We start from the raw sequence: 12,297 nt of genomic DNA on the forward strand, positions 1-12,297 counted from the left end.
TAAGAACTGCTGGCCTAGATTAAATGTTTTCTCCTAGAAATCTTGTTGTTTCCCTACAGTGGGAAGTGATTTTTCCTTTTCCGAGCTCCAGAGTACTTGGCATGGATCTCTCCTTTGGCATATTGCTCTGCTCTGTATTGTAATTAGCTGTCTGTCCTGTTAGACTCGGAGCGCCTCCAGGGCCAGAAAGCAGATCTTATTCACCACTGTTTCTCCCACAGTACCTGGTGCAGGGCCTTACACACAAAGGTGATAAGTTTTTTTGAAATTTGATTTGAAAGCGATGATCCTATCTTATCCCTAAGTGCCCCTTACATTGTTTGCTTAGGGCAGAGTGAGAGTACGAGGTTGGCTGGCCAGCAGTATGGGGACAGGGTGCTTTGGATTTTGTGAGTTCCTGGCCAGGATGGTGGCTGAGTCAGTGGTGGGCCGTGTCTAGGAGTGCTGGGGGTCTAGGATCCAGACGTGACCGTGCTTCCTTAGTGTATGATGTGTATGTCTGACCTCTGTGACTTCCTCCCTAGCCCTCTACCCTATGCAGGAGTCACATACAGAATCTGGATGGTGGTAAAATCACTGTCGTTAAAATAATAGGAAAGATTTAGAGAAACCCATGTATAAGGAGGGCAGAGATGAAGAAGAGAAAAAAAAAGATTTCTGAAAGGCTGTGTACTGTACAAAAGTACGCACAGGTTTTGGAGCAAGAAAAATGAGGGGTTTAGGTGTATTTTTCACCAACTGTTAGTTGTATGACCTTGGAAAATTTGTTACATCTCTGCGAGCTTTCATTTTCTCATGGTCAAATGGGGACAGTAGTCTCTGCCTTGAAGGATCCTAGCAAAGATGAAATGAAATCCTGTGTAGACAGTGCCCGGCCTGTGGTTTTGTTCACAGTGGTAGTGCCGTGTCCTCTGTCCCTGCCACTGCTCCCGTACACTCTCACACGGAATCTGTACAAGAAACCTGTGGGATAGGCATTGATTTTCCCATATAACCAATAAGGAACAGACTGAATTAGCTCATAGCTATCTGTTTTGGGGGTTATTGCAACTCAGATCTGCATAAGGCTGATGAAAGTGCTCTAAACTTGTGGTGATGGTGGCACACCTCTGAAAATGCTAACAACTCTTGAGTTGTACACTAAATTGGTGTGTAAGTTGTATCCGAATAAAGATGTTAGAAAAAATAAAAGTGTCACTACAACACTGGTTGGTATAGCGGTCACCTCCCACTTGTCTTGCTGTAGCCCAACCCACGGGCACCCATAGGGCTCTCTAGCACATGCTTTGAGGGGCGCCTGGGTGGCTTAGTCAGTTAAGCGTCTGTCTTCGGCTCAGGTCATGATCCCAGGATCCTGGGATTGAGTCCCTCATCAGGCTCCTTGCTCAGCGGAGAGCCTGCTTCTCCCTCTCCCTCTGCCTGCCTCTCTGCCCACTTGTGATCTGTCTCTCTTTCTGTCGAATAATTAAATAAAATCTTAAAAAAAAAAACACCACGTTGAAAACCATGCGGAGTTCTATCTCCATTTGCCCCACCCCTAACTTTGACAGATATGCAGGGGTGCTTCCAAGTCTGAAGCACCACGATATCTGGAAGCAGAGATCCTTGCTTAGCTAACTGAGAGCTAGGTTGCCTGTTTCTGGGTGGGTATAGATGGTTTTTGAGGACACCAGACTGAAGAGCCCTGGGGCATTCTCTTTGGGAGAATCCTTCCTCTTTTTCTTTCCTTCGGTTCCTTCCTTCCTCCCTTCCTCCCTTCTTTCTTTTCTTTTCTTTTCTTTTCTTTTCTTTTCTTTTCTTTTCTTTTCTTTTCTTTTCTTTTTTATAGCTGTCACTTATGGGAAAGCTAAGATGGCAAGAAAGTTATGGGAGAACGCAGGTGGTAATTCCCTCTCACCCACATACCAGGAACCTGAATCAAATTCTTGGCACTTACTACACGGAGCGCCAGGAGGGGAGATGTCAGAGGCAGCTGGCTAAGTAACCCTGGTTTTATTTTTCCTTGATTCACCTTGTGCTCAGGGCCTCCCCCTGATTCCCACTGCAGCTGCCATGCTGGCCCCTTGGGAAGCAGAGCTCTCCCCTTGGTCCCTGGACCCAATCCTGAACATAGATTCCCTTCCTTCCTCTTTGAACAGCTTTGACAGCCTGGAGCTTTTACCTTTTCCCCCCCTTCAGTTTACTATATGCAAAAATAGGGCAGAAAAGAAACAGTTGCAAACAGTTTTTCAGATAACCTCGGCATAGGTTTCGATGTGCACATTTCTGTTGCTGCAGTAATTCTTTGACCTGAAGGATTGTTAAAGTTTGGAGGCCTCTCTCTGGTTTTTTGCCTTCTAGCTTCCTGCCAGTCTCCTGGTGCAATCACCATCTTATCTCCTGCCTTGTAGAACATTCTGACCCCCTGCCCTAATTTAGGCAAAGCACAGATTGAAGTCTGCTCAGGCCTTTTGGACAGAACAGAGATGAGTGATACCATGAATGACACATTCTTCAGGTGAAACCTGGTCCTTAGGCCAAGGAAATGACCTGTCTCCATTTTTTCTTGTAAATACTTAATTATAGGGTGGCTGTAGCATTCACCTCCCAATGCCCATTGAGCTCAAATTCTGTAGCCTTGCTCATGCCTTCAGCCCAAACTCTTGTGAGTTTCTTAGAATAAATTATTTGGACATTGCCTTTTTAAAAGTCTAAGCATAAGCTTTGGAGGCTGACCTGAATTCAAATCCAAACTTTGCAACGCAGAGCTGTAAGGCCAAGTAATTTGGAGCCTCACTTTCCTCATCTGCAAAGTAGAGATGAGAATAAGACACTCTTTGCTAAGCCTTCAGGTTAACGAGAGAGGCAGACCTGTGACCTGGCAGTGACAATAGCACATTTTCAGGGCCGTGATGGTGGTGTGCATAGGACTGTGGGAGTTGAGAGAGGAGTAAGGGTGAGGTCATGTAACATGTGCTGGTGGAGCAGAAGACGCCTTGTCAGCCGGCACTCAGGGCAGGGGACCAGTGGCCAGACAAGCTGAGCTACACATCAGAGGGAGTGGGCCTAGTTTGCAGTCTGTCCTAGTGCCTTGGCCAGATACAGGATGAAGCAGCAGCTCCCCCAGATGGGACCGCTCGTGTTTCCAGAAAAACCCAGCCGTTGGTTTGCTTTGACAGACAGGGAAATTCTTTCTCACTATGCAAACTGTTGTTTTCCTTCTCCCCTCGTTGTTGGTGAGTCTGCTTTGTCTGTTCAGGACCTCAATCCTGCTGATGACAGGGATTAGGTAGACTTATAAGACCCCCCCCTCTGTCTCTATATGTGTAGCTGTGTTTATGTGCCTTGTGTTTGTTTCTTTGCATGTGTGTATACATCATTTTTATGCCTTTTTGTATTTGTATGTGTCTTTCTGTATTTAGACATCTCTGTTTGATAAGAAGTGAAGGCAGGAGAGAAACACAGAGCCAAGGACATAGGAGTTGAGAGAAAGCCCATAAGCCAGGTCAAGAGTCAAAGAGACGGTTAAGAGCAAATGGTTAGGCAGCAGTATAGTATGCAGGACCTGGAGGTGAAAACAGAGGCAGAAGTATAATCGGGAATCCAAAGATGCTGTTAATCTAAGCTGGATCTGGACCTGACAAGGTGGCAGGCAGAATGCAAGGGAGGGTCATCTAGCGGCCAGGAATGATCAAGCCCGCAGAGAGAGAGAGAAAAGCCCTGCTTCCCATGTAAGTTTCTGAACTTCCTGTCTAAGGAGGAGTCGGTGGCTGGTTCCCAAGGCCTTGCCTGCCTTCAGACCTACCTGGTGTTTGTGTTTATTTATGCACGTCTGTGCACGTTTGTGCACCTGCATCACATTCATTGTTCTTTATGGCATTAGAAACAATTGGTTTTCCATGTAATGGCTGATCCACCTGAGGATTTGTGACCCTTCCCTTATTTGTTCTTACGTTCTCCCCCACTTTCCTCCCTTCCTTCCTTCCTTCCTTCCTTCCTTCCTTCCTTCCTTCCTTCCTTCCTCCCTTCCTCCCTCCCTCCCTCCCTCCCTCCCTTCCTCCTTTCCTCCCTTCCTTCCTCCTTTCCTTCCTTCCTTCCTTCCTTCTCCAAACACATTTTTGTGTCTGCTCTGTACTGGATGCTGGATATGCAAAGACTAATAATGAAGACAAAATTTTCTGCCTGCAGGGAGCTCACATGTTAGTGAGACAAAAGAACATACAAGTCCTAATAGGTGTTGTGATGAGAGACTGGCACCCTATACTCTGGGTTTTTTTTTCCTGGAATTTTAAAAGGGGAGAATTTCACTTATCCTGGGATGCCAGGAAACACAACCCAGAAGAGGTGATGCCTGAGATGAATTTTGAGAGATGCAGAGGGTTAACCTGGGGAAGGGGATAGCCAGTGAAGGAGTGAGTGTGATGTGTGAAGTCAGTGGTTATTTAACTTGAGCATAGAATGTAACAGTGGGACAGGGAGGGAGAGGGTGGAGATGAGGTGAGGTGGGAATGACAGGCCTTAGCCAGATTCTTGCCATACTAAGGAACTTGGATTTTAACCCAAAGATGATGAACTAGAAGGATTGTAAACAGAGATGGCTCTCATTCTGACTGCTGGGGTGTTAGGAGCGGGCTTTGCAGAGCGGGTGAAACTGGAACTTGGTTTTTAAAAGATGAGCAAGATTTACTGATGAAAAGAAGGAGGGGCACCCCAGGAGAGAGGAACTTTGTGAGCACAGGCAGTAGGCAAACAATACGGCAAGTTTGGGAGACATCAAGTGGGGAGGGGTCTAGGAATAGATTCTTTAGAAGATAGAGATATCTTTGATGGCTGCTTTGTGGCTCCAATAAGATCATGGATGGTAAGTATCCTTTGGGACCCATAATGCTGCATGAAAATGTCATTAGTAGTGTTCTCCAGCTGCTTCTCTTTCCCCTCGGCGCCCAGCAATGCCAGGCCCTCCCAGGGGTAGGTCGGATGGGCGTGTGCTCAGCAGTGTGGTGCTGACTCGCCCATCTTTCATCTAGCCAGCTGGCATGTTGAGGAGCAGGAGCTAAGATTAGAAGTCTCTGGGACTTCTAGAGGCCGGGGGCTGGTTCCCTCAGGACACACCATTCTCCACAGTATGAGCCCTCCTGCCAAGGGAGCTGCGTTCAAAAGAGTCAAACATTTATGAAGCATCTTTGACATATTGACACTGTGAGGAACTGTGTCTTCCATGATCTCAGTTTCTCCACATCGTCACCGTGAGTTGTCTGCATTTTACAGGCTTGCTGTGACTTTGTGAGTAAGTGGCAGAGATGGGATTCGAGCTGTATCTGTGAGAATTGTCCTGTGTGTCACTTCACAAGCCTCCCAGTGTCTCCAGGAGGGTGAACAAGCTCCCTGATTAGTTCGGAGTGGGGTCTGAGGCAGTGTGGGTTTGGAAGGATTGGAGAGAGAGTTTCTGGGCTCTGTCCTTGGAATTGAGGACAGATTCAGCCATAGCCTCCGCATATAATAGTGGTTCTTGCCTTCAAGGACTGACTCTGTATGTCTCACCTTGGTGATTTATTTATTTATTTGAGAGTGAGATAGCGAGAGAGAGCATGAGCAGGGGGAGGGGTAATTGGAGAGGGAGAAGCAGACTCCCTGCTGAGCAGGGAGCCTGATGTGGGACTCGATCCCAGGACTCTGGAATCATGACTTGAGCTGAAGGCAGATGCTTAACCAACTGAGCCATCCAGGTGCCCCTCACCTTGGTGCTTTAAATATGTCTGATTAATCTCTGTGTTCTTGGATCCCAGAACAGGACATGTCACATAGTGTTGCTCATTTAAATGGCTGGTTGGGCAAATGAATAAATAAATGCCTCTTAATAAAGGCTTCTAGAACCCGTACTGTCTTCACTACTCCCTCTGCCTTCTCTTGTGGTACTATGACACACTAACAGATTTTGTTCTTAAGGACAGTTATTTGGTATTGCTCTTTACACAGGAGTCTCAATTCTCTCTCTTACAGTGATTAGGAGCCGGAAGGTTGGTAAAGAGGAACTTGAGTTTGTCTTATCCTGTGTCGTACTCTTTTTTTTTTTTTTAAGTAAGCTCTTCGCCCAGTGTGGGGCTTGAATTCACCACCCCAAGATCGAGTCTCATGCTTTGCCAACTGAGCCAGCCAGGTATCCCTGTCTTACTCTTTTATATTCTCTGTTCCCAAGCCTTTTCCTTTGTCCCCTCACCGCCTAAAGGTGAGTGGCATTTAAAAGGAACACATGGTGAGCCCTCAACTCTTTTGCCAAGTGTTCTATTTTGGAAATGGAGTCCAGGTTTTCCTGCTAGTAAGTGCTTGGCTGGATTTGCATGTCCCAGAGTCTTGGAAAGCCATGCGTACGGATGGTAGTATGGGGAAAAACTGAGAGGGAGATCAAAGTTGATTCTTGTTTATGGCGATTGTAGGGGAGAGAGAATTCCTTTACTTGAAGCTGTAACAGAGGGAGGAGTAAGTGTATTTAGTCAAGGGGTCGGCAAAATACGACCCCTTTCCTGTTTTTTGTACAGTCTATAAACTAAGAATAGCTTTTGCATTTTTAAATAGTTGGGGGGAAAATGCAAAGGAGAGTTTTGTGGCATGTGAAATTTCCATAAATTCAAATTTCAGCCTCCGTAAATACAAAGTGTTATTGGTACAGAGCCACTCTTACTCATTTACATATTGTTGATGGCTGTTTTCACACAAGAAGGGCAGAACGGAGTAGTTATAACAGAGAGTGTATGGTCTACCAAGCCTAAAATATTTACTGCCTTTACTGGTCCTTTACAGAAAAACATTGGCCTGGCCCCTGGTCTAACCCATCAATTTTTTAAAGACAGCTTTATTGAGATAAAATGTACATACCGTATAATTAACCCATTTAAAGCATAAAATTCAATGGTTATGAGTATATTCACAGATATATGCAGCCATTACCATAGTTAATTTTAGAATCTTTTTATCACCTCAGAGAGAAGCCCCATACACATTGGCTATTGTTCCCCTGTCTGCCCGTTCCTCACAGCCCTGAGCGACTGCTCATCTACTTTCTGTATTTATAGCTTTGCCTATACTGGACGTTTCCTACAAATGGAATCACATAATATGTGGTCCCTTTTTTTTTTAAGATTTAAAAAAAATTATTTATTTGACGGAGAGTACAAGTAGGCAGAATGGCAGGCAGAGGGGGAAGCAGGCTCCCCACTGAGCAGGGAGCCCAATGTGGGGCTCCATCCCAGGACCCTGGATAATGACCTGAGCTAAAGGCAGACGCTTAACTGACTGAGCCACCCAGGCGCCACAGTATGTGGTCCTTTGTGACTGCCTTATTTCACCTAGCATAAGGTTTTCAACGTTCATGTGCAGAACGTCACTCCATTTTATGGCTGAAGAATATTCTATTGTATGGACACGCTACATTTTGCTTTTTTCCTCATCAGTTGATGGACAGTTAGTATGTTTTTACCTTTTGGCTGTTACGAATAATGCTGCGATATATAGACATGTACAAGTTTTTGTGGACATGTTTTTATTTCTCTTGGATATATACTGAGGAGTGTAATTACTGGGTCTTATGGTAACTCTGTGTTTACCTGTTTGAGGAACTGTCAGACTGTTCTCCAAAGTGGCTGAACCATTTTACGTTTGTGCCAGGAATGTAAGTATTCCAATTTCTCCAAATCCTCACCAACACTTATTATCTAATTTTTTTTATTGTAGCCATCCTTGTGGATGTGAAATAGTATTTCATTATTTTTTTGAAGATTTTATTTATTTATTTGACAGAGAGAGACAACCAGAGAGAGAGGGAACACAAGCAGGGGGAGTGGGAGAGGAAGAAGCAGGCTCACAGTGGAGGAGCCTGATGTGGGGCTCGATCCCATAACGCCGGGATCACGCCCTGAGCCGAAGGCAGATGCTTAATGACTGAGCCACCCAGGTGCCCCACTTCTAAGAATTTTAAAGGCACCTGAATCTTAGCATACTCCACACTGGATTCTAAACACCACCTCATCTGAAACCTGCTCTACTTGAAGGCTTCCTCGTCTCGGTTGAAGGCAACTCCATTGTTTCAGTTGCCTGAGCCCAAAATACTCTTAAACATCTATATTTGCTCTCACACCCCACATCCACAGATAAATCCAGGGGGTTCTACCTTCAAAACATGTCCCAACTCTAGTCATTTCTCACCACCACCCCCTACCGGCGCTGAGGTCCAGTAGCCCTCCTAACAGCTCACCAAGTCTACAGTCTGTTTTCACTGTAGTGGCTGGAGAGCTTTACAGAAAAGATGTAAACCAGGTCATTTCACTCCTCCGCTCAAAACCCTGTAATAGCTTCAGTTTTCTTTTAGGGTGAAGGCCAGAGTCACCACAAGAATGAGGAAGGCCCTACGTGATCTGGCTCCACCTTATCATTACGATCTCCCTATAGATTATAGCTCTTCACCTGTCTCCCTGGGTCTTTCACTCCAGTCACACTGTTTGCTGTTCCGCAAACACGTCTTGTTGTTTCTGTCTTTGTGCCTTGGTTCTAGCTCTACCTCTGCCTAGGATAGTCTTCTCCCAGATATCTACTTTGATAATTCCCTCATGTTCCCAAATATTTTTTCTTTTCTCAAACTTCTCCTTATCGATGAGACCTTTCCCAGATCACCCCGATTAGTAATGAATTCTGTTAACTCTACCCATTTCTGGCCAGACCCTCATTACTTATCACTTCTTTTTGATTTGTTTGTTTTACTTTTAAGGACTCAGTCACCTTCTGGATTCTATCATTTAATCATTGACTATTATTTATTTTCTAGAATATCAGGTTCATAAGGGCAAGGGATATGTTTTAGTTGCTGTTAAATCCCTAGCCACCTAGAATAGTGCCTGGGTCAGTGTTGGCATTCAGTAAATATTATTAAGTGAATGAGTGAATCTATTTAAAAAGGAGCAGATTTATTTTTTCATGTGGTTTCAAATGACTATCTAGGGTCATTTACTAGCCTTGAGAACTACCTTTATTTTTTGTATGGTGTGTCAGCTGGCAATGAATTTTCTCAGTGTTTGTTTATCTGGAAGTGTCTTTATTTTCTTTCACCTTTGAAAGATAGTTTTGCTGGATATAAGATTCTTGGTTGACAGTGCTTTCTTTAGCACTGCAAGTATAAGATTCTTGGTTGACAGTGCTTTCTTTTAGCACTTTAAACATGTCATCCCCCCGCCTTTTGGCATCTATTGTTTTTGATGAGAAGTTAGCTGTTAATTTTATTGAGTTTACTTTGTATGTGACAAATCATTTTTCTCTTGTTGCTTTCAAGATTTTCTTTTTGCTTTTGGCTTTCAGTGTGGCTTTCTGGATCCCTTTGCATTTATCCTATCCTCTTTGGAGTCCGTTGAGCTTTCTGAATAATGTTTTTCAATACAGTTGGGAATTTCCCAGCCATTGTTTCTTTGAATATTTTTTCTGCTCCTTTCTCTTTATTGTCTTCTTTCGATTCCCCCATTATGCCTATGTGTTTAATGGTGTGCCACATTTTTCTGAGATGATTCATTATCTTTTATTCTTTTTTCTCTCTGTTTTTTGGATTGTGGGAGCTCTTCCAGTCTCTCTTCAGATTTGCCACTTCTGTCTTCTGCTGGTTCAGCTCTCCTGTTTGAGTCCCTGTCCTAGAATTTTCATCTTAGATATTGTACTTTTCAACTTCACAACATCCATTCGGTTCTCTTGGTAATTTATATTTATTGATATTTATTATTTGATGTGACATCACACATTCCTTTAGTATTTGAACATATTTACAATGGCTACTTTTAAGCCTTTTTCTGTTAAATCTAAAATTTGGTTGCTCTCATGGTTTCCTAAGCTTGTGTTTTTTTCCTCATGTATGGGTCATATTTGCCTCTTCTTTTTTTTTTTAAAGATTTTATTTACTTATTTGAGAGAGAGAGAGAGACAGCCAGCGAGAGAGGGAACACAAGCAGGGGGAGTGGGAGAGGAAGAAGCAGGCTTCCCAGTGGAGCACGGAGACCGATGCGGGGCTTGATCCCAGGACCATGGGATCACGCCCTGGGCCGAAGGCAGACACTTAATGACTGAGCCACCCAGGTGCCCCTCGTATTTGCCTCTTAATCTGTATGTCTCATATATTTTTGTTGGGAACTGGATGTTTCTGATAGTGTATTGTAGCATCCCTGGGTACTGGTTCAACCCCCTCTGAGGCTTGTTATTATTTGCTTGTTTATTTGTTTGGTGGCTGGCAAGATCTTATTTAGTCCATTCCCACCCACCCCCTACAGTCCGAAGCCTCTCATATTGCTCCTCCGAGGGTAAAGCTTTGGATTTGTCCACAGTCGTCTGGATGACAGTGGTTTGGTAGGGCCCTCATTGACTCTGTTTCCCTGGCCACATTTAGCTGTTAAGCTTTGTTGTTATCTGATTACTCTATTGTTTTCAACAGTGTTCTGGGGCATAAATTTACTCCACAGATGGATCCAATTATATTGGGGCTCCTCTGAAAGGACAGTTCCTGAGATAAGTGTTAGAGATTTGTTCTTACCCCGGGGGGGCTCTTCCCAGCTCTTTCTCCAGTTCTCACCAGCAAATTCTCCAGCCTACAGTTAGCGTCTATCTCTAATGAATCCACCAATCTCCTCCTAAATGCCTTTTACCACAACCTTCACTGTTTTTGAGAATGCCCTTGGTCTTGAACTCCTTCACATTCTGTTGCAAATAAAATAATTTCCTTTAGGAAGAGGTTTGAAACTCTGTGTAAAGCTTGCTCTCCACCCCAGACAAAATTTCTGAGCCATGGTTCTGGAGCTGGAGGTGGGGATAATGATGTGCTTCTCTTTGAGTGATACCCCCCTTTAGGAGCTGAGCACTCAGTGGAGGTGTGGCAGTAGCTTCAGGCTGTCTTGGCTTGGATCTCCCTGAGTATAATTGCTGTTTTATAAGCCAGGGCAGTGGCAGTCAGGGCCCCAGGATCCTCAGTGGCTTTGTGTCCAAGGTGAAGGTGGGGGTTGTGTGGAAGAAGGTAGGCCCACTTCTTGGCTGGACTGCCCCTAGAACTTAGCCTAAGCAACAGTAACTGGAGGCAGGATGAGAAATGCTGATATCCTGCTCCTCTCAGGCAGATAGCCCTCCAGCTGGGAGCTTGGGGTCAGAGAACCCTGTGTTCTTGGCGGCACCAGTCTGGAGTGGAGCTCCTGTCTTACTGATTTGGAAGTGGGAAGAGAGAGAAGGAGCAGGTGTTAATTCAGGTACTACAGATTCTCACCGTTCTCACTGAGTTTTAGTAGATATTCTTGAGCAAATGTTTCTTCATTTGCTGTATGCTCTAGGACCATTTCCAGAAACTATAAATGGTTGCTTTAAAAAAAATAATTTTTTCCAGTTTCACTGGATAGTGGGTCCATGGAGCTTCTCATGCTATCAAGCCAGAAGTCCCCTCTAATTCATCAATTTTTGAAAACATCCTTACCCACAATGCATTCTGTCCAATGCTATGTATTCATTCTCTGAAAAATATGGCAGTATTGACCCCAATTAAGAGGATGATCCCTTCTCTCTGGGTAAATATTTTAAAATTAGTGACCTATTTATGTCCTCTCTTCATAAGACAAAGATTCCCCAGCCAGCAGTCCTTGGCTGGCTTGTATACTTTGGTCCTGAAAGTTTGCAAGACAAGAGATGTCAGAGTTTCCCAGTCTTTGCCATTCTGGCCAGGTACCTAGAAGGCTGGAACTTGAGATGCTACCTTTAGGGTTTGATCTCTGTCATGTGCCCAGTGTCATGGTCTGATGACATCAAGGATGATTCCATGACAAGGACTGGACCTCAGAGGGGTTCTGTGTACCTGCATATGTGCTGGGAGCTGGGTGCTAGGTGCTGGATATATAGGAGAAAAAGGGAAGGCATAGTTGCTGCCTTGGAAAAAGTTCCTCTAGCGGTGGATATAGCCATGTCAACGGATGAGGATACCACAGTAGGATGAGTGAGTGCTGTGATGGAGTCACAGAAGAGGAAGACCTGTTCGTTTTACCCATGCATACAGTTCCTGACATGTGATTTGGGTCTGAAGAGATGACTGGAATGACTGGGAGAAGAAGTAGAATGTTTGGGTGAGGGAATAGCATATGCAAAGACGTTAGACTGGTGAAGAACCTGGTGCTTTCAGAGACTTTCAAGTAATTCATTATCACTGGAAATGGGAGGAAGTGCCAGTTGATGTGGCAAAGAAGTCAGGTAGGGTGTTGTGTATGGTTGAGAAATTTTGGTTTTAATTGGAGTTAACACTTTCAAAGTAAGAATCGTAGAGGA

The 12,297-nt window shown here is 44.4% G+C and overlaps 1 protein-coding gene across 1 annotated transcript in view; it reads left to right on the plus strand.

The window, feature by feature from the left end:
• LOC117803522 (stromal interaction molecule 1-like) overlaps positions 1 to 12,297 on the plus strand; it is a 31,094-nt gene that overhangs the window by 6,260 nt on the left and 12,537 nt on the right. The window contains exon 3 of the mRNA XM_034667603.1: positions 11,220 to 11,225. Coding sequence (XP_034523494.1) covers positions 11,220 to 11,225 — 6 coding nt within the window. The remainder of the gene's footprint in view (positions 1 to 11,219; positions 11,226 to 12,297) is intronic.

Source organism: Ailuropoda melanoleuca, chromosome 8 (genome assembly GCF_002007445.2).
Source record: "Ailuropoda melanoleuca isolate Jingjing chromosome 8, ASM200744v2, whole genome shotgun sequence".
Classification (NCBI taxonomy): Eukaryota; Metazoa; Chordata; class Mammalia; order Carnivora; family Ursidae; genus Ailuropoda; species Ailuropoda melanoleuca.